This window comes from Loxodonta africana, chromosome 7, assembly GCF_030014295.1.
Source record: "Loxodonta africana isolate mLoxAfr1 chromosome 7, mLoxAfr1.hap2, whole genome shotgun sequence".
NCBI classification, from domain to species: domain Eukaryota; kingdom Metazoa; phylum Chordata; class Mammalia; order Proboscidea; family Elephantidae; genus Loxodonta; species Loxodonta africana.
The window spans coordinates 6,563,063-6,584,540 of NC_087348.1; the positions used below are offsets into that span (position 1 = coordinate 6,563,063).

Sequence of the window (21,478 nt, forward strand, 5' to 3'; positions counted from 1 at the left end):
TTGTTCTATAGGGTCAGAATCGGTTTGGTTTTCTTCATAATTTTTATTGTGCTTTCAGTGGAAGTTTACAAATCAAGTCAGTCTCTCACACAAAAACCCTTATACACCTTGCTACACACTCCCAATTACTCTCCCCCTAATGAGACAGCACGTTCTCTCCCTCCACTCTCTTTTCGTGTCCATTTCGTCAGCTTCTAACCCCCTTCACCCTCTCATCTCCTCTCCAGACAGGAGATGCTAACATAGTCTCAAGTGTCCACCTGATGCAAGAAGCTCACTCCTCACCAGTATCCCTCTCCAACCCATTGTCCAGTCCAACCCGTATCTGAAGAGTTGGCTTTGGGAATGGTTCCTGTCCTGGGCCAACAGAATGTCTGGGGGCCATGACCACTGTGGTCCTTCTAATCTCAGTCAGACCTTTAAGCCCAGTCTTTTTATCAGAATTTGGGGTCTGCATCCCACTGCTCTCCTGCTCCCTCAGGGGTTCTCTGTTGTGCTCCCTGTCAGGGCAGTCATCGGTTGTAGCTGGGTACCATCTAGTTCTTCTGGTCTCAGGATGATGTAGTCGCTGGTTCACGTGGCCCTTTCTGTCTCTTGGGCTCCTAATCACCTTGTGTCCTTGGTGTTCTTCATTCTCCTTTGCTCCAGGTGGGTTGAGACCAATTGATGCATCTTAGATGGCTGCTTGCTAGCGTTTAAGACCCCCAGACGCTACTCTTCAAAGTGGGATGCAGAATGTTTTCTTAATAGATTTTAATATGCCAACTGACTTAGATGTCCCCTGAAACCATGGTCCCCAGACCCCTGCCCCTGCTACGCTGGCCTTCCACGGATTCGGTTTATTCAGGAAACTGCTTTTGGTTTAGTCCAATTGTGCTGACCTCCCCTGTATTGTGTGCTGTCTTTCCCTTCACCTAAACTAGTTCTTATCTACTACCTAATTAGTGAATGCCCCTCTCCCACCCTCCCGCCCTCCCCCCACTCATAACCACGAAAGAATGTTTTCTTCTCAGTTTAAAGTATTTCTCAAGTTCTTATAATAACGGTCTTACACAATATTTGTCCCTTTGCAACTAATTTCACTCAGCATAATGCCTTCCAGGTTCCTCCATGATATGAAATGTTTCACAGATTCCTCACTGTTCTTTATCGATGCGTAGTATTCCATTGTGCGAATATACCATAATTTATTCATTCATCTGTTGATGCACACCTTGGTTGCTTCCATCTTTTTCTATTGTAAACAGTGCTGCAGTAAACATGGGTGTGCATGTATCTGTTCATGTAAAGGCTCTTATTTCCCTAGGATATATTCCAAGGAGTGGGACTGCTGGATCGTAGGTCTACTTCTAGCTTTTTAAGGAAGCGCCAAATCGATTTCCAAAGTGGTTGTACCATTTGACATTCCCGCCAGCAGTGTATAAGTATTCCTTCCACTCTCTGTACAGCCTCTCCAACATTTATTATTTTGTGTTTTTTGGATTAATGTCAGCCTTATTGGAGTGAGATGAAATCTCTTTGTAGTTCTGATCCGCATTTCTCTAATGGCTAATGATCGTGAACATTTCCTCATATATCTATTAGCTACGTGAATGTCTTCTTTCGTGAAGTGTCTATTCATATCTTTTGCCCATTTTTTAATTGGGTTATGTCTTTCTGCAGTTGAGTTTTTGCAGTATCATGTAGATTTTAGAGATCAGGCGCTAATCAGAAATGTCATAGCTAAAAACTTTTTCCCAGTCTGTAGGTAGTCTTCTTACTCTTTTGGTGAAGTCTTTGGATGAGCATAGGTGTTTGATTTTTAGGAGCTCCCAGTTATCTATTTTTTCGGTTTGGTTTTTAATGACATTGAACATCTTTTTGTGTGCTTACTGGCCTCTTATCTCCTGTGTGAACGAACCTATGTTCAGGTTTCTTGCCTATTTGTTAAATTGGGTTTTCATTTTATTCTATTTTTTTTAATTTCTTTTTATTGTGCTTTAAGTGAAAGTTTACAAATCAAGTCAGTCTCTCATACAAAAATTTATATGCATCTTGCTATATACTCCTAGTTGCTCTCCCCCTAATGAGACAGCTCACTCCTCTCCACTCTGTATCTTTGTGTCCATTGGGCCAGCCTCTGACCCCCTCTGCCCTCTCATCTCCCCTCCAGACAGGAGCTGCCCACATAGTCTCATGTGTCTACTTGAGCCAAGAAGCTCACGCCTCACCAATGTCATTTTCTATCTTACAGTCCAGTCCAATCCCTGTCTGAAGAGTTGGCTTTGGGAATGGTTCCTGTCTTGGGCTAATAGAAAGTCTGGGGACCATGACCTCTGGCATCCTTATAGTCTCAGTCAGACCATTAAGTCTGGTCTTTTTATGAGAGTTTGAGGTCTGAATCTCACCGCTCTCCTGCTCCATCAGAGATTCTTTGTTGTGCTCCCTTTCAGGGCAGTCATCAGTGCCAGGCACCATCTCGTCCTTCTAGTCTCAGGTTGATACAGTCTCTGATTTATGTGGCCCTTTCTGTCTCTTTGGCTCAAAATTACCTTGGGTCTTTGGTGTTCTTCATTCTCCTTTGCTCCAGGTGGGCTGAGACCAATTGATGCATCGTAGATGGCCACTTGCTAGCATGTAAGACCCCAGGCGCCACTCACCAAAGTGCGATGCAGAATGTTTTCTTAATAGATTTTATTATGCCAATTGACTTAGATGTCCCCTGAAACCATGGTCCCCAAACCCCTGTCCCTGCTACTCTGGCCTTTGAAGCACTTGGTTTATTCAGGAAATGTTGCTTTTGGTTTAGTCCAGTTGTGCTGACCTCTCCTGTATTGTATGTTGTCCTCCCTTTCACCTAAAATAGTTCTTGTCTACTATCTAATTAGTGAATATCCCTCTCCCTCCCTCCCCTGTCTCATAACCATCAAGGAATATTTTCTTTAAACTATTTTTTGAGTTCTTATAATAGTAGTCTCATACGATATTTGTCCTTTTGCAACTAATTTCACTCAGCATAATGCCTTCCAGATTCCTCCATGTTATGTTTCACGGATTCATCACTGTTGTTTACGGATGTGCAGTATTTCATCGTGTGAATATACAATTTAACCATTCATCGGTTGATGGGCACCTTGGTTGCTTCCAGCTTTTTGCTATTGTAAACAGTGCTGCAATAAACTTGGGTATACACGTATCTGTTCGTGTAAAGGCTCTTATTTCTGTAGGGTATATTCTAAGGGGTGGGATTGCTGGATCATATGGTAGTTCTATTTCTACCTTTTTTAAGGAAGTGTGAAATCGATTTCCAAAGTGATTGTACCATTTTACATTCCCACCAGCAGTGTGTAAGTCTTCCAGTCTCTCCACAACCTCTCCAACATTTAGTATTTTGTGCTTTTTGGATTAATGCCAACCTTGTTGGAGTGAGATGGAATCTCACTGTAGTTTTGATGTGCATTTCTCTAATGGCTAATGATCGTGAGCATTTCCTCAAGGATCTGTTAGTTACCTGAGTGTCCTCTTTAGTTTAGTGCCTGTTCATATTCTTTGCCCATTTTTTAATTGTGTTGTCTTTTTGTTGTTGAGTTTTTGCAGCATCATGTAGGTTTTAGAGATCAGGTGCTGATCGGAAATGTCATAGCTAAAAACTTTTTCTCAGTCTGTAGGTAATCTTTTCACTCTTTTGGTGAAGCCTTTGGATGAGCATAGGTGTTTGATTTTTAGGAGCTCCCAGTTATCTAGTTTTTCTTCTGCATTGTTAGTAACATTTTGTATGCGGTTTACGCCATGTATTAGGGCTCCTAGCATTGTCCCTATTTTTTCTTCCATGATCTTTATCATTTTAGATTTTATATTTGTCTTTGATGCACTTTTAGTTTTTGTGCATGGTATGAGGTATGGGTCTTGTTTCATTTTTTTGCAGATGGATATCCAGTTATGCCAGCACCATTTGTTAAAGAGATTATCTTTTCTCCACTTAACTGACTGGGCGCTTTTATCAATATCAGCTGCTCATGTGTGGATGGATTTATGTCTAGATTCTCAATTCTGTTCCATTGGTCTATGTACCTCTTGTACCAATACCGGGCTGTTTTGACTATCGTGGCGGTAGAATATGTTCTAAAATCAGGTAGTGTGAGGCCTCCCACTTTGCTCTTCTTTTTCAGTAATGCTTTATTTCATTTTTGATTTTTTTTTTCCCTTATAGTCACAAGTCCTTTATCAGAACTCAGATTCTTCTTTTCCTGGCATTCCATGCCTGCTAGCTATGAATTGGACTCAAAACCATGGTCAGTTTGGGTTTTTTTTTTTTTTTTTGAAAACCAGAAAGTTTTGACAGAAGCCCAATTTCTTTGTTTTATGGTTTGTGCTTGGTGCCCTCTGAACCTTTACTCATCCCACAGTTGTAAAGATATTTTTACTTTCTTCTGGCAGCTTTACTGTTTAAGCACTTGTGTCTAGATCTATGATCCACGTCTTTCCATTCAAATCTTCACTTGTTCTTGTTGTTAGGTGTCGTCGAGTCAGTTCCAACTCATAGCAACCATTCGTACCACAGAATGAAACACTGCCTGGTCCCGTGCCATCCTCATTATCACCGCTGTGCTTGAGCCCCTCGTTGTAGCCAGTGTCGGTCCATCTTTTCACAGAGCTTCCTCTTTCACTGACCCTCTGCTTTACCGAGCACGATGTCCGTCCCCAGGGATGGCCCCTCTGATAATACGCTCAAAATACTTGCAGTCCTCACTGCTAAAGAGCATTCTCATCGCTTGTTCTTTCGTTCTGAACACTTTCCTTATCTCACTGAATTGCCTGGACAACTTTGTTGAAAATAAATTGACCATATACTTGTGGGTCTATTTCTGGATTCTGTTCTGTTCTATTGATCTAGTTCAGGGGTTGGACAACTTTTTCCGTAAAGAGCCAGATTCTGGGATTTGTCATACGGTTTCTGCTGCAACTACTCAATTGTCATGGTGGTGAACAAAGCAGCCTCAGACGGTATGTAAACAGATGGGCGTGGCAATGTCTCCATAAACTTTATTCACTAATAAAGATGATGGGCTGGATCTGACACGATGTAGGACGTGGTTTGCTGAACCCTAAAGCAGAACAATTCAACCCATCTGGTTGGAGAAAAGGGGTTTATTTACTATAACCCAAGGGAAACCCTGGTGGAGTAGTTGTTAAGTGCTACAGCTGCTAACCAAAAGGTCAGCAGTTCGAACTGACCAGGTGCTCCTTGGAAACTCTATGGGGTGTTCTACTCCATCCTATACGGTCCCTATGAGTTGAAATTAACTCGACAGCAACAGGTTTGGTTTTTTTTTGAAAGCTAAGAGCTGCTCTAGCTACTTTACTGGTATTAAGTCTATGAAACTGGTGCTATCATTTCCCCCACCTGTCAGAAAAAGCCAAGGCAAAGAGAAGTTAACCTGCCCACAGTCACAGCATTACGAGTGGTTGAGCTGGGATCTAAACGGAAGCCTGGCGAGCCCCCTGCAACGGTCCAGGAAAGCCCAATTCCACGTCCAGGCTTGCAGCAAGGCAGTGCAGGGGGACATGGTGACTAATTGGCCACAGGGGATAAGAAGAACCAGTGGGACACTTTTTTACTCACATAGGTGGAAGGGCAATGAAGAGTAAGCAGCTGTGAAGTAGTATCAAATTCAAATTGTCATGGAAACCTGAGAAGTTCTACCAGGAAAGTGCTATGCGGAAGGTTGGGAGCCAAAAGTTACAGGTTGCGGAGGCCCCACACAGGAAGATAACAAGCTCAAGGACCAGATAGGAGCCAGTGGCAGGCAGTTCCTTGCCAACCAAAGGTCCCAAGCACCAGTACAGCCAGTGTAGAGCGGGACAAGCCATTGTGATGGCAGTGACGCATTTCAAGTTGCTCCAGTCTTCCCTGCACAGGGAGTGGGTGCACGTCAGCTCTGCCAGGACGCTGTGATCTGCCCGAAACCAGCAGTGGATCTCTCACTATAGTCCCACACCCATTTGCTTATTAAAGCCCAAGCAAGATATAAGAGAAAAGGGTACGAGAAACAAAAATCAGGCTTTATTTTTGTTGATGTTACTTTTAATACAGGTATCGTAGACATCCGTTAGTCTCGCAATTCAGCATAGCCAATACACAGAAATTAAAGCAGAAATTAACTAAGTGTCCTTGCTCCTGGCCCATGGGCTGCCACCCTCCAACCCTCAAGGACTTTCTACCCTTGCTCATGGAGTATTCCTGCCATATAAGAAAGCAAAACAAAATACAACCCCAAAGAAATACCCCCAATGCCCATTCACCAGCAGCAGGTTGGATGAAATAAGACATTGTTACCTTGGGTGCAACGAAGAAGCCAACCAAATCAAAGCAGAGGCAGCAGTTGGGACCCACTGCAGCCTCGCCTTGGCCTCGGCCTGCAAAGCTCTCCACCGGCCGAGACAGGTGCATTATCCAACGGCAGTCCCGTGGTCCCGGCCACACAGCCAGGCGTCCTGAGACAACTGACGCTGGCTCTCTGGAGGAGCCAGGTCCAGGTGAGAACACAAGAGAACAGTCTCTTCGGAGAGGAGCACAGGGCAGCAAGAGGGTTCCTGAGGAGGCGTGCAAATGTCAAGTGAGCCACCCCTGCCATCTGTCCCAGGGGCTACCGCTGAGTCCACTGTCCTCGGAGTGCTAGGGTGGCCTGGGAAACCTCACGGAAGGGTTTCCACACCATTTAAAATGGAAAAAGGAAATAAGAAATAAGGCATTAGACGTTTGATTTCTTTATTTCCGTACGCAATGTAATGCTCAGGCACGCTGCTTGGGGTGCTATTTCTAAAAAAATCGTTGGCCATTTTTCAGAATATCCTTTTGGTTTTAAATACTGGTCAGGAAAAACAAATGATGTAAAAATACGTGAATAATTTTCTATTACAGAAATGAAAAACTGATTTGCATCTAAAAGTGCAAGAGGTGAAGTCATTTAACCCTTTCACCGGACGATCTGGCAATATACAGTATATTGCTTCAGCTGTTTGAGAAGGCTATGATGTATTTTTATATTGACATAGAAAATTATAAATTACATTGAATTAGTATCCATAATCACTATATATACACAAACCAGCTCTAAAAAAAAATACACTGGTTTCGAGTTTACGAGTGGGGACCTCAGGCGGCACGCACGGAAAGCAATGGGCCCCCGGAGGTGCCAGGTCCTGGCTCCGCCTCAGCCCCCCAGCCGGCTGTGAGCAGCAGGCCCGGCTCCGCCGACGCGCTGACAGAATCTCGGTCTGCTAGACGTGCAGACTGCTCTGAAATGTTCGTTGGTGATGCTTGGTAACAAGGGAAATTGTGGTGAATGGGTTAAAAAGGCAGATGAACTACCAAAACAAAAAACAAAACGAAACAAAAAAAACCCAAACCACAAGCCATAAACACTCCAAATAATCTAGTGTTTCACCTGTAGGAATTATCATTTCAAGCAAACAAGACCTTAACAGAACATATGGCTTTACAAGAACATCAATTTTTCAACTAAGTTGTAGCAATAAATACTTCATCTCTACCAATAGACTTACATTTTTGATCCGTTTTAAACAATACAGAAAACAGTTACCAAATGAAAGCTGGTTATAAAAAGAACACCAAAGATTTCGTATTCAAAAATCACTTTTGTGAGTTAGAACCACCAAATTAACACTCAGAGGGCATTTGACTCCTACAGCTCCTTGTCGTCCTGGAGGAAAGATGAATTCAGAATTCTGTACAAGGTGAAAAATGTATGAAAACTGCCTAATCCTTTGGTCACACTAATAACTGTCAAATAGTTATGTTTCAGACACAATAGATCTGTGCGTTGACTTTTATAAACCTGTCCTTACAGCCGTTGTAACTACAGCATCACTACTATCCTTACGTGGACGGCGAGATCTTATTTCACAGGCCACCCATTATTTAGAACAATACAATATAAACATACGCAAAAATTCTTGGTATTTGTCAATGTGCAATCTTTGTACACGTCTGAGTTTCTCTGTACAATGTCTTAGAATCTAGAGTAGAAAGGTTGCTGGTCCTGATCCTTGCAGAGTGAGTGCAGCAGTGACTGGCTGGGCGGGCTCCGAGGAAGCCCCCGGAAGCCCCGGGGTGCTGGCGGTCTGCGGTCCTCAGTCAGCAGCAGCAGTCACTCATCATACAGGGCCATTGACCGACGTGTCACCTGGCACGCTCAGCTGGTCAGTCCTGAGGGCAAGACACAGATGGGTGAGGCACCTGACGAAGGAGTGCAGGAGAGGAGACGGGCTGCACTTGGCTCCCTGACGGCTGAGCGCGCTTGTTCTAATACTGTTTACCCAATGCCCAGCACAAGACCTGGCACTTACCCAAATCCAAACCAAACCCAGCGCTGCCGAGTCAATTCCGACTCATAGCGACCCCACAGGACAGAGCAGAACTGCCCCACAGAGTTTCCAAGGAGCGCCTGGTGGGTTCGAACTGCCAACCCTTTGGTTAGACTTAACCACTACGCCACCAGGGTTTCCACCTGGCACTTAGCAGGCACTTAAAGGAATCTTTGTACCTTTAACCTCCAACACAACACATCAGGAAACTGCCCTGATCTTTGCCGTGACAACAGTCTAATGTCACCTTCTCAGAGAGGCCTTTCCCCAGCCCCTCTCTAAAATGGGGCTCCTGTCACTGTTCTGTCACTCTGCTTTACTTAGTCTCATAAATGAGTTAATCTCGAACTCCACAAAACCCAACTGAGACACACCTAAGGCTCCCCAGTGGCCACTGGGCACTCAGCCCAGACTGCAGCAGAGCAGGGTCCTGATGGAAACCCCCACCACCACCTCCTGAAAGCAGACTAGGCCAGCGGTTCTGAAACCGTTGCTTCCAGAGTTTTCAGGAGCCGTGTGCTCACCCTGCCTCAGCAGAGCCTTTCTCTGCTGTGTATGTTGAAATCCACATAAAATTTCACTTGAAAAATAGGATTCTGCTACTGGAAAAGGGGGGAAAAAAGGAAATGAAAGAACAAGTTGTGAACAGGGCAATTTGTTGAAATGAAGATCAACGACCGAGAAAACCAAGGTGTGCACGTTAATAAATGTATTTCCACAAAGCAAATGTCAAGGTTAAAATGGGGTGGGGGGCACCACGTAAGCACAGTGATGACAGAATGTACAAGGCTTTGCCTTCCTGCAAAAATTCCAACCCGAACATAACTGAAATATTCCTTAAGGCTTGTCATGGATTGAACTATGTCCCCCCAAAATATGTGTCAACTTGGTTAGGCCATGATTCCCAGTATTGTGTGGTTGTCTTCCATTTTGTGATTGTAATTTTATATTAAACAGGATTAGGGTGGGATTGTAACACCACCCTTACTTAGATCGCCTCCCTGATCCAAGGTAAAGGGAGTTTCCCTGGGGTGTGGCCTGCACCACCTTTTATCTCTCAAGACATAAAAGGAAAGGGAAGCAGCAGAGTGCCTCATACTACTGAGAAAGCAGTGCCCGGAGCAAAGCATGTCCTTTGGACTTGGGGTCCCTGCTCCTAGTCCGAGGGAAGACCGAGGAGGAGGCCAACAGAGAGAGAGAGCCTTCCCTAAGACAAGGCTTTATCAAATTTATAAAGCGGCCGGCCTTGGAGAAGGATGCCCCAGCTGGGAAGCCACACACACTTCTGAACTAGCGTTTAAGATTTACAGAGAGAACGCCTTCGAGGAGACCATGGGAGTTCTGACCTGACACCTGCTAACTGTAACAGGAACAAAGGTGTCAGCTCCACACAAGATGCCCTCTCCTTACATCTGATGATGTCTCAATATACCAGAGACACGAGAACAGAAAGTTCTGGAGCCAGCTCACAGCCTGCCTTCACCACGTTTATAAGCTGATCCTACGAAATTTCTGAACCTCTCTCAGTTCAGTTTCTAGCCCGTACAAAGGGGGACGACACCTCCTGGCCCAGCTGAGTTTTACAGGTATACATGTATGCACAGGGCCTGGCACACAGTACACGCTTGACAAACGTGGTGAGAAGTAAGTGACGGCAAACAGCACACCCATCTGCCACAGAACCACTCTGCTGACGGTCACAGGTGCCATGTGGCAGGACTGAACACCGAGAATCCCAAGTGATACCTTTAACCTCCGAAGCAGCACATCAGGAAACTGCCCTGATCCTTGCCATGACAACAGTCTAATGTCACCTCAGAGAGGCCTTTCCCCAGACCCTCTCTAAAACGGGGCTCTCGCCACTGTTCTGTCACCCAGCTTTACTTACGTCTTCGTTTGCACGCCTTCCTAGGCGGCCCTCTCTTAGCTGTGTGCCTGTAACTCCTTCATTGCCCTGCCTGGAACAGGGTCTGCCACGCTCACACAAGTGCTGGGTGGAGGACAGATGGACCCAGGGACACGCGAGGGCCTCAGTGTCTCCCTCAGCCGTCTCAGCCTGGGATTTGAAAGGCAAGCTCTCCCAACCAGACATTTACTAGCCAGGGAAAAGAACAGGCAAAGACAATCCTTCTGCACTCTGGAGAGCGAAGGAGATGGCCCCAGGGTCTCCTGCGTCACTTATGTCAGAGAGAATGAAGAACGAACTCCTGAAGCAGCTTTTCCAAACTGACACAGAGGTGGATGACCCTGCCTACTAGGCCTCCCCCAAGTATAAAGAAAACCCACAGGCAGAAATTCGGAGGATGACATAATTAATTGGGAATCAGAATTACAAATACTTCTCAAAAGCCCACACACTGAAAACCCTGGACGTGGCCCAACCCTTAGAGTGACCGGGGGTGGGATTCCACAACGCTGAGCATCACCGCCTTCCTCCTGGGGCTACAGCCACTGCCTCAAATAGTTCCTATAATTTGTGAACATGCAGGATTTTTTAATCATAAAAATAAATTCCTTCTGGCTATAATGCCCACAAGAGAAATGAAAATGAGGTTTGCTGAACTCTGAAGATGCAGGTCTGCTGACCAGTGGAGAGAGAGCGCCCTCTGCTGTCCCCACTGTTGCATTACCCATAAAATACCTGGAGGTGTTGAGCTGGGAGGGGGAGGTGCCCCTCTGAAACGGCTTTAGAGGTCACCTAATCCTTAGGGACTGGATGTGATTCACCAGAAAGGTCAAATCGGGGAAGTGCTGACAAAGTTCCCTCTGGTCAAGGACAGGGCATCGCCTGCTGGCATGTGCTCTGGGGCCACACAAGGACACCCTCACTTGAGGAGCTCACTCCCCAAGGCCCAGCACCCACCTCGGCCTCAGTCTAAGCACAAGGTGACAAAGAAAACATCACATCCAAATCACATGGCTTTGGTGGTGGGATTTGAACCCTTAAACACACAAGATATTTTGAAAAAAACACCACCGAAACAGGGAGGGGCTCTTTTAAGAGTTGAAAACATTTAGCTACAGTTCCAAAGGGTCCCTGGGGATGCTGTCCTCTCATGGTGTCACAGGCCAGTGGAGAGAGGGGCCGCAGCAGTAGGCTCTCGGGGCATCAAGAGCCACGTGTGGTGGCTGGGTGGCTTGGCAGGGCGGACTGGCTGCCAAGGCCCAGGGAACTCCCACCCTGGACGTAGCCCAATATCATTCTCCACTCAGAGCCTCACAGAAAAGGGGGCCTGCCACCCCAGTAATGTTTCTCAGAGAGCCAGGGGTGCTACTGGCTCTCTACTCCAAGTCATCCGAGACCAGTCAGCTTCGCCCCGGAGTTAAGGAGCTAAAGCTGCATTTCTAGCTCCCACCTTGATCCCCAGAGGACAGGGAGGACAGGGAACCGCCCGCCGTGGTGGCCCACCTCCACCCCCCTCCCCAACTCCCCTCCAAGTGCCAGGAGTCTCAGCAGGGCCTGGGGAAGCGGGCAGTTACCTCTGCTCTGGGCTACTGCTGGGGAGCTGGGGGGCCATGGACCTCGCCTCCGCCACCTCGGGGCTCTCCTCCACCACGTATTTACAAGCAGCATCTTGAGAGGTAGGCAGTTTTCCGTCCTCGCTGCAGTAGAGAGGGCGACACGGAGCGTTACGGGTGCTGGCACGGCGCCCTGCGGGACGCGGTCGCATGCAAATGGTGTGGAGTCATGGCTGCCATGGAGTCAGAGCCCTCGGGCGGAGCATGCTCAGGGACAAGCACAGGGACAAAGACAGTGGCCAGGCAATCACAGAGGAGGGGACCGCGTGGCGGGAGCCCGAGGGATGGCGTGATGCAGCGGGTGTCGGAGGAGAAGGGCCCGGTTACCGCACATACCGGTAGCACTTCAATACTCTGAAGCCAAGTGTGCGAAACAGAAAAAGAAATGGACAAAAGTTTCAGAATACTCCCGTGAGTGAGGGACTGGGGACATATGTCCACCACTGCACGTTAGCAAAGCCGCAGGCGCGGGAGGTGGCAAACGAACCTGTTTGAAGGAACGAGTCTTTAGTTAAAGCGTTCTGCTTTCAGGGCCGAGCCCACTGTGGAACAGCTGGCCAGAGCCCACATCTGCTGGCTGGCCGGCAGCCCCGTCAGGTGAGGAGCGTGCCTGTCATCTGAGGCAGGATCTAACGCCTTCGCAAGCGGCTCTCAAATAATGCGTGAGAAGCACAAAGGTCATGACGGGGAGAAGCACAGAGAGCCCCCAGGACAGATAAACTGATGAGAGGGATGAGCGGGCCTGGGGAGACGGAAGGACGAGGCTCCTTGTCCTCCTCGGACCGTTCTCGGGGCAGAAAGGAAAGGGGCAGAGGCTGTCCTCAGCTGCCTGTGGCTGGAACAGACCTGGCCTACCCTGGCTGGGACCGTCGTCCTTACAGAACACCACGGCCCCAGGTGCTGCAGAGGTTCCCTTTGGGAAGCCTGGATCTACCCTGGACTGGCTTATACAAAGCCTAATTTTAGGATGATTCCTGGCACAGCTTCCAGATGGTTCCAGGTAATTCATAAGCAGAAAGTGAATTAAAGTTTAATGGCTTGCTGACCACCTGAATTGCCTGGTTTGTTACTTCTTTTTAACCTCACTCACCCTTATGCCATTCACCACTCCTCCCAGCGAGGCAATGGTTCTGCTGGGGCTCTGACTTACGACTTTCAACCTGCAGGACGTGCAGCCATCCGTCCGTGTGTGGAGTCACTCGCTAGCGCTGCGGCGCACACCCCGTTTTCCTGACCCTACTATCTCAGCTCAGCGTGTAAACTCCACCAAGCTGCTGCAGTGAGGACGGTGAGTCCGCTCCTCCAGACTGTGACTCGGTACTCCGCGCGATGCACCTCCTGCTTTCCACCTGGTTTCAGGCAGAGCTGGACACCCAGGCTGGCCCCAGCTCCACGCCTCTGTGACAGCACCTCTGTAACGGACATCGCTGTCCGCACCCCCTGACGGTACTGTGTGGGCATGTCTCAGAGCTCCACACCAGGAGCAGATGTGGGTCACCTTCCCACCTACAAAGCACGCCCACTCACCTCTCCAGGTACCTGACCCAGTCTGCGCTCCCCACGAGCCGGTGACAGGGTTCCGAAAGCCCCCAGGCTGCCACCACTCAGCAGCATCCACCTTACGTCTGCTGCTGTCTAGAAGAGGCGTGCCGTGGTCGCTGTGCGATCAGGGGCGAGTTCTGAGCACCTCCACAGGGGCTCTCATGGGGCTTCCTGTCTGCACGCTGCCTACTGCTGTCTCCTGCCTATTTTCTCCTGTGGGTTTTCTATCTTTTCCTTACTGGTTTACAGGAATTCCGTGAATGTTAAGTATCAGTCAGTCTCTTGATTTAGATCCTATAAATCATTTCTCTTTACCTGCCTCTTCGTTTTGTCCAGAAGGCTTCATCAACCAGAAAGTCCCAACATGGATGCAATCAAATTCAATTCTTTGCATACTGTTTATGCTTTTGAAAGTTGTTTTAAAAAGTTCTTTTCTGCCCTTAGGTCAGAAAGATAGTTCCATGTTTTCCTCTCTTAACGACGTGATGGTTGTGTGTCAATTTGGCTGGGCCATGATTCTCAGTGGTTTGGCAGTTATGTAGTCATTTAATGATGTAATCTCCTCCATGATGAGATCTGCTATGAACAGCCAATCAGTTGAAAGGGCATTCCCTTGGGGGTGTGGACTACACCTGATATACATGGACTTTCTGGCAAAGTTTGCTGGTTTTTTGCCGTGCTCTGCATCCTGCATTCGCCTTGTCATCATCTGACCTCCGGTTCTTGGGACCTGAGCCAACAGCCTGCCGTCTTACCTGCTGATCTTGGATTCATCCGCCTCTGCAGCCTGTGAGCCAGCGGCCTGCCATCTGATCTACTGACCTTGGGTTCATCAGCCCCTGCAGCTATGTGAGTCAGGAGAAGCCTCCATCCTGACGCCTGAACCAAGGACTTGGGACTGTGCAGCCTCTACAACCTCAAGAGCCATTTCCTGGGGATAAATTTCCCCCCCACCCCCCCCCAAAATATACACACATATACGTTTCACTGGTTTTGCTTATCTAAGGAACCCAGCCTAAGACAACAACCACGAGACTCTGACCACGTCACCCCACGCAGTGCCTGGCTTTGTCATGTGGAGAGTGGGGTGCTAATCACAGTACTGTACATGAAACGTCTGGAGAGCAGTGCCTGGCACACAAAGAGTACCGTGTGTGTCTGCTCCGTTCTTGCACATGAAGTCTGAACCCATCTGGGGTCACTCAGCATGGGGATCAGGCAGGATCTCGCTTCACTCTTCCTTGTGGTGAGCTGGCCTCCCCAACACTGCCCACTGAACCATCCTTCCTGTCCCGCATCGCTGAGCCGCTGGCCCACCACTCTGGCCGCCGATCCGTCCCTGGGCTCCAGTCACACTGATCAGCACTGTGACGTGGCAGAGGACTGGCTACCTGGCCCTTATTTACTCTTCTTTACAGTTTCCTAAGCAGCGTGGGAACCTTTATTATTCCACATAATTTCAGAGTATGCTTTAAGGACCCAGCTGAAATTCTGACTGAGATTGCATTAAATTTATGATTACATTTTGTGTACATATGCTCAAACACAAAACGAGAATACACTTCATTTTTCCCTTTCCTGTGGTGTTTCTTTTGACATCAATGTGATCGTGGCCTCATAAACCGAGCTGGGAAGTCTTCCTTCTGCTCATCAAGAGTCTGTATGAGGACTGACCAACCCTGAAGCAGTACTGAAGCGCATTTCAGAAGTTTCTTTATTACTCTCTAAGTTTTAAGTTTGTAGTTTCCATTTATGACCCCCTTTTGACCCATGAGTTCGGAAGTGAGGTTGTTTACTTCTCAATATAAGTTCTTTTGTTTTCTTAAAGCTGTCATTTTGCTAATCACGTCTAACGACTTCATTACATCTGGAGAAAATGACCTGTATGAGACGAACTTTGAGATGGAACCTTTGGTTCTGATGGCCCATGTGCTTGTCAATTCTCACAAGTCTGTCAGTTTTTTACTTTCATATATGCCGAATCCACCAGGCTCTTTTATTCTATTTCTGAGGAAACTACAGTCCTCTGAATACAAAAAGAGAGAGAGAAAACAGAGAGAGAGAGACAGACAGAGACATCGAGCACCCAAACTCTCCATCTCTTCATCACAATCTACCTTTGAGAAGCTCAGCGAGGACGTCAGAAGACGAGGGGCTGATGTCTGAGCCCGCACTGGAAGCAGATTATACACGGTCCCATCTGTGCCTTCTCCCCACCATCCTCCCAACAACCTGCAGCGGTAAGGGTCTTGCCCCTGGTTACCTTTTGAAGACCGCGGTTTCTGTCTTGGCATCTACAGTGAGGCTGAGCGTTTCCTTCATGCCGCCATTCATTACTGTCTCAGTTACCTTGTCTGCGCTCTCAGCATCCTCCTCCCCGTCAGAGCTGGCCTCCATGGCCACACTGCCTGGCACTGAAAAGAAAACACAGCTAACGGTCACACACGCAGAGCCAGGTGAGAGCCGCCGCCCCTCCTTTCTGCAGGCCCATCCACTCACATTACACCTCTGGCTCGAGGGGAGGAAAATGTGAGCTGGTCTGCCTGCTGCTGGCGGGCCAGATTCTTGGTGGGCAAAGACTTCTGAAAAATGTCCACTAGAGAGAAGTCCAGTTCCTGACTTTCCTTCAGCAAAGAGCTAGGTACACCGCCCCCCACCCCCCCGCCAAGCCTTTCCAGCTCAGAGTCTACCTGTACTCAACTTCTCCTGGCACACGCTCTTGCCCCTCATTTTCCTGGGCACAGGAGGCAGTTCATACATACTCTAGCCTCTACTCACTTGAACCCTCAGGGTCTTGGCTGTGGCTTGCCCACTATACCATTCTAATCCACTCTTTTCCTTTCAGTTATCCCCATTCAGGTCCTTTTTTTTTTTTTTAAAGTTACTTTCCTGGGGCTTCCTTGTAGATTATTTCTTTGTCCCGTAACAGGGGCCATGTGGGCCCACTGATTATGACCTTGTGCCCTGAGGTCAGACTACCTGGACTCAAATCCCAGTTTTACCACTTCTGAGCTATGTAAGCCTTCGGCAAGGTGCCTAATCTGCACCTTAGTTGTTTTATCCATGAATGGGGACAAGTGAGCCTACCTTCTACAACTGTTGAGGGATACGAGGAAGTAATCTACATAAAACCTTTAAAAGAATGACAAGAAAATAAACCAAGTGCTAGTTCCTGGCTTTATTCCTCCCTGCCCCCTGCTCCTCACGCTGTTTACTGTCTAAGGGCTCACTTCTCCGTTGCCTCCATGAGGTTCTTGCCCTCCACATCCTCAGTTCCCCATCACACCTCTGCCTGACATTCCCTCCCCACATAGCCCTGTTCAGATTGAAAACAGTTCTGTGAGCACATGTGAACATTCTGAGTAACAAGACAACCCATGGGACCTTTATGCAGACACCCTTGACCGCTCATCTGTTTCTGAAGGCGAGGAGAACACAGTTAATAACCCTATAGCCTGAAACATGCCGGGATATATACACACACACACACCCACACACACACACTCAAGCAAAGTCGACTCCAAGGGACAAAAGAACTGGCTGCAGACTGGGCGTGAAGGCCCAGGTCTAGTTCTGGTCTTAGCCGCCCTGGGTGATGCAGGCTGAGGCAGTCTTCCTTTTGGGTATCAGTTTCCCTATCCGCACACTGGTACCTGAGACCCCTGCTCCTTAGAAAGTCAGCATGCTGTGGTTCTGGAATGACACACCCTGTTTCCTCTCATCAGTGACCCTGTGGACAGGAACCCCACCCACCTCCCTTGCCTGGTCCTTTCAATCCCTGAGCCTGAGAGTTAGGCCTGGTTTATGAACCTGCCATGCAGACAAGAACAGTTTTTCAGATCTAGAAAATGAAGCATAAAGCTCAGGCTTGAGAAATGCCACAACCCAACAACCCCGCAGTCCAGGCTCTCAGGGCCCCTGGGCATGCACCTTCTGCTTGTGCTGGGAGGGCAGCTGCACTAGTGGTCAACGGGTCCAGGGGCTCAGCGCTGGTCTCCATCTCCACGGGAGAATTACTCCTTAAAGAGTCTTTTGTACTGTTAGGAAAAAAGCAAATTCAGGCATTAGCAGTGGGAAAAGTCCTTGGTTGTCATCAATCACACAAAACCTTTGAAAATATTTTCAGGCTCCATTAGGGAGATATGGGCATCTGCTGACAAGCAGTTGGATAACAGACGCCAATGACAAATTGGTCCAAGAGCAAGTGGCTATTTGAAGCAGGTTCGCATGGCGTGGGTACACATTCTGCTAAAAAGAAACCCAGAGACTTGTCAGAGATTTCTGGACAGGTTCAGAATGCCTCTTATCACCACCAGGAACGCCAGCTCCCAGGGCTCGGACAGCAGAGGTGGACATGAGACAATTTCAACTGTATCTATCACATCAATTATCTTCACAAAAATTCTTATCATGTTGACCTAAGCCGCCTGGAGGGCCTGGCGTTCTTTACTGAGGCTAGCTGTTGACATTGTGCAAACACATAAGAAACACCGGATAACTGAATGGTGGCGCATGTGAGGGTGTTTAACTATGTTTCTCTTTTGCCCCCCACCCCATGTTTGCAACATCCTTCGGCAAACCCAGGGAACCCTGTATAAGGGGAAAAGGAAAGCAGGCTGCTCCAGCAACACTGGTGGGCAACCACAGGCTCTTACCTCCCAGTTACAAAAAGACAGAAAACAGGGATGGAAACCTGAAGTCCCTGAAGTGGGGCAGGGTTGGTGAAATGACTCACTGTATTTTAGAGACACTTTCCCAAGTCTCACTTTTACCTCTGAGTAACAGCTGAATGTTAGGGAGACTGCAGAGAGGCACGGGTGTTCACCTGCTGTCTGCTTTATCTGCGATGGCAACTGTCACCTGCTGTCTGCTTTATCTGCGATGGCAACTGTCACCTGCTGTCTGCTTTATCTGCGATGGCAACTGTCACCTGCTGTCTGCTTTATCTGCGATGGCAACTGTCACCTGCTGTCTGCTTTATCTGAGATGGTAACTGTCACCTGCTGTCTGCTTTATCTGAGACGGTAACTTGTCACCTGCTGTCTGCTTTATCTGAGACGGTAACTTGTCACCTGCTGTCTGCTTTATCTGCGATGGTAACAGTCACCTGCTGTCTGCTTTATCTGCGATGGCAACTGTCACCTGCTGTCTGCTTTATCTGCGATGGCAACTGTCACCTGCTGTCTGCTTTATCTGCGATGGTAACTGTCACCTGCTGTCTGCTTTATCTGAGATGGCAACTGTCACCTGCTGTCTGCTTTATCTGAGATGGTAACTGTCACCTGCTGTCCGCTTTATCTGAGATGGTAACTGTCACCTGCTGTCTGCTTTATCTGCGATGGTAACTGTCACCTGCTGTCTGCTTTATCTGCGATGGTAACTGTCACCTGCTGTTTGCTTTATCTGCGATGGCAACTGTCACCTGCTGTCCGCTTTATCTGAGATGGTAACTGTCACCTGCTGTCTGCTTTATCTGCGATGGAACTGTCACCTGCTGTCCGCTTTATCTGAGATGGTAACTGTCACCTGCTGTCTGCTTTATCTGCGATGGCAACTGTCACCTGCTGTCCGCTTTATCTGAGATGGTAACTGTCACCTGCTGTCCGCTTTATCTGAGACGGTAACTGTCACCTGCTGTCTGCTTTATCTGCGATGGCAACTGTCACCTGCTGTCTGCTTTATCTGAGACGGTAACTGTCACCTGCTGTCCGCTTTATCTGAGATGGTAACTGTCACCTGCTGTCCGCTTTATCTGAGACGGTAACTGTCACCTGCTGTCTGCTTTATCTGCGATGGCAACTGTCACCTGCTGTCTGCTTTATCTGAGACGGTAACTGTCACCTGCTGTCCGCTTTATCTGAGATGGTAACTGTCACCTGCTGTCCGCTTTATCTGAGACGGTAACTGTCACCTGCTGTCTGCTTTATCTGAGATGGTAACTGTCACCTGCTGTCTGCTTTATCTGAGACGGTAACTGTCACCTGCTGTCTGCTTTATCTGAGACGGTAACTGTCACCTGCTGTCTGCTTTATCTGAGATGGCAACTGTCACCTGCTGTCTGCTTTATCTGAGATGGTAACAGTCACCTGCTGTCTGCTTTATCTGAGATGGTAACTGTCACCTGCTGTCTGCTTTATCTGAGATGGTAACAGTCACCTGCTGTCTGCTTTATCTGCGATGGTAACTGTCACCTGCTGTTTGCTTTATCTGCGATGGCAACTGTCACCTGCTGTCCGCTTTATCTGAGATGGTAACTGTCACCTGCTGTCTGCTTTATCTGCGATGGAACTGTCACCTGCTGTCTGCTTTATCTGAGACGGTAACTGTCACCTGCTGTCTGCTTTATCTGAGATGGTAACAGTCACCTGCTGTCTGCTTTATCTGAGATGGTAACTGTCACCTGCTGTCTGCTTTATCTGAGATGGTAACAGTCACCTGCTGTCTGCTTTATCTGAGATGGTAACAGTCACCTGCTGTCTGCTTTATCTGAGATGGTAACTGTCACCTGCTGTCTGCTTTATCTGAGATGGCAACTGTCACCTGCTGTCTGCTTTATCTGAGATGGTAACAGTCACCTGCTGTCTGCTTTATCTGAGATGGTAACTGTCACCTGCTGTCTGCTTTATCTGAGACGGTAACTGTCACCTGCTGTCTGCTTTATCTGAGATGGTAACTGTCACCTGCTGTCTGCTTTATCTGAGATGGTAACTGTCACCTGCTGTCTGCTTTATCTGAGACGGTAACTGTCACCTGCTGTCTGCTTTATCTGAGACGGTAACTGTCACCTGCTGTCTGCTTTATCTGAGATGGTAACTGTCACCTGCTGTCTGCTTTATCTGAGATGGTAACTGTCACCTGCTGTCTGCTTTATCTGAGACGGTAACTGTCACCTGCTGTCTGCTTTATCTGAGACGGTAACTGTCACCTGCTGTCTGCTTTATCTGAGACGGTAACTGTCACCTGCTGTCTGCTTTATCTGAGATGGTAACTGTCACCTGCTGTCTGCTTTATCTGAGATGGTAACTGTCACCTGCTGTCTGCTTTATCTGAGACGGTAACTGTCACCTGCTGTCTGCTTTATCTGAGATGGTAACTGTCACCTGCTGTCTGCTTTATCTGAGACGGTAACTGTCACCTGCTGTCTGCTTTATCTGAGATGGTAACTGTCACCTGCTGTCTGCTTTATCTGAGATGGTAACTGTCACCTGCTGTCTGCTTTATCTGAGATGGTAACTGTCACCTGCTGTCTGCTTTATCTGAGATGGTAACTGTCACCTGCTGTCTGCTTTATCTGAGACGGTAACTGTCACCTGCTGTCTGCTTTATCTGAGACGGTAACTTGTCACCTGCTGTCTGCTTTATCTGAGACGGTAACTGTCACCTGCTGTCTGCTCTGAGATGGTAACTGTCACCCGCTGTCTGCTCTATCTGAGATGGTAACTGTCACCTGCTGTCTGCTCTGAGATGGTAACTGTCACCTGCTGTCTGCTTTATCTGAGATGGTAACTGTCACCTGCTGTCTGCTCTGAGATGGTAACTGTCACCTGCTGTCTGCTTTATCTGAGACGGTAACTGTCACCTGCTGTCTGCTCTGAGATGGTAACTGTCACCCGCTGTCTGCTCTATCTGAGATGGTAACTGTCACCTGCTGTCTGCTCTGAGATGGTAACTGTCACCTGCTGTCTGCTTTATCTGAGATGGTAACTGTCACCTGCTGTCTGCTCTGAGATGGTAACTGTCACCTGCTGTCTGCTTTATCTGAGATGGTAACTGTCACCTGCTGTCTGCTCTGAGATGGTAACTGTCACCCGCTGTCTGCTCTATCTGAGATGGTAACTGTCACCTGCTGTCTGCTCTGAGATGGTAACTGTCACCTGCTGTCTGCTTTATCTGAGATGGTAACTGTCACCTGCTGTCTGCTCTATCTGAGATGGCAACTGTCACCTGCTGTCTGCTTTATCTGAGACGGTAACTGTCACCTGCTGTCTGCTTTATCTGAGATGGTAACTGTCACCTGCTGTCCGCTTTATCTGAGATGGTAACTGTCACC

General features: G+C 47.9%; 1 protein-coding gene across 17 annotated transcripts in view; it reads right to left on the reverse strand.

Moving 5' to 3' along the window:
- Positions 1 to 6,022: 6,022 nt before the first annotated feature.
- The window catches only part of PPP6R3 (protein phosphatase 6 regulatory subunit 3), a 196,934-nt gene continuing 181,478 nt past the window's right edge, over positions 6,023 to 21,478 (reverse strand). For 16 of the 17 annotated variants that reach the window (XM_064287631.1, XM_064287632.1, XM_064287645.1 and 13 more), the window contains 4 exons: positions 17,359 to 17,465; positions 15,692 to 15,842; positions 11,848 to 11,970; positions 6,023 to 8,209 (listed from right to left, as the gene is read on the reverse strand). In XM_064287631.1, coding sequence (XP_064143701.1) covers positions 8,158 to 8,209; positions 11,848 to 11,970; positions 15,692 to 15,842; positions 17,359 to 17,465 — 433 coding nt within the window. In that variant the 3' untranslated portion in view covers positions 6,023 to 8,157. The other variant, XM_064287638.1, reaches the window with a different exon arrangement.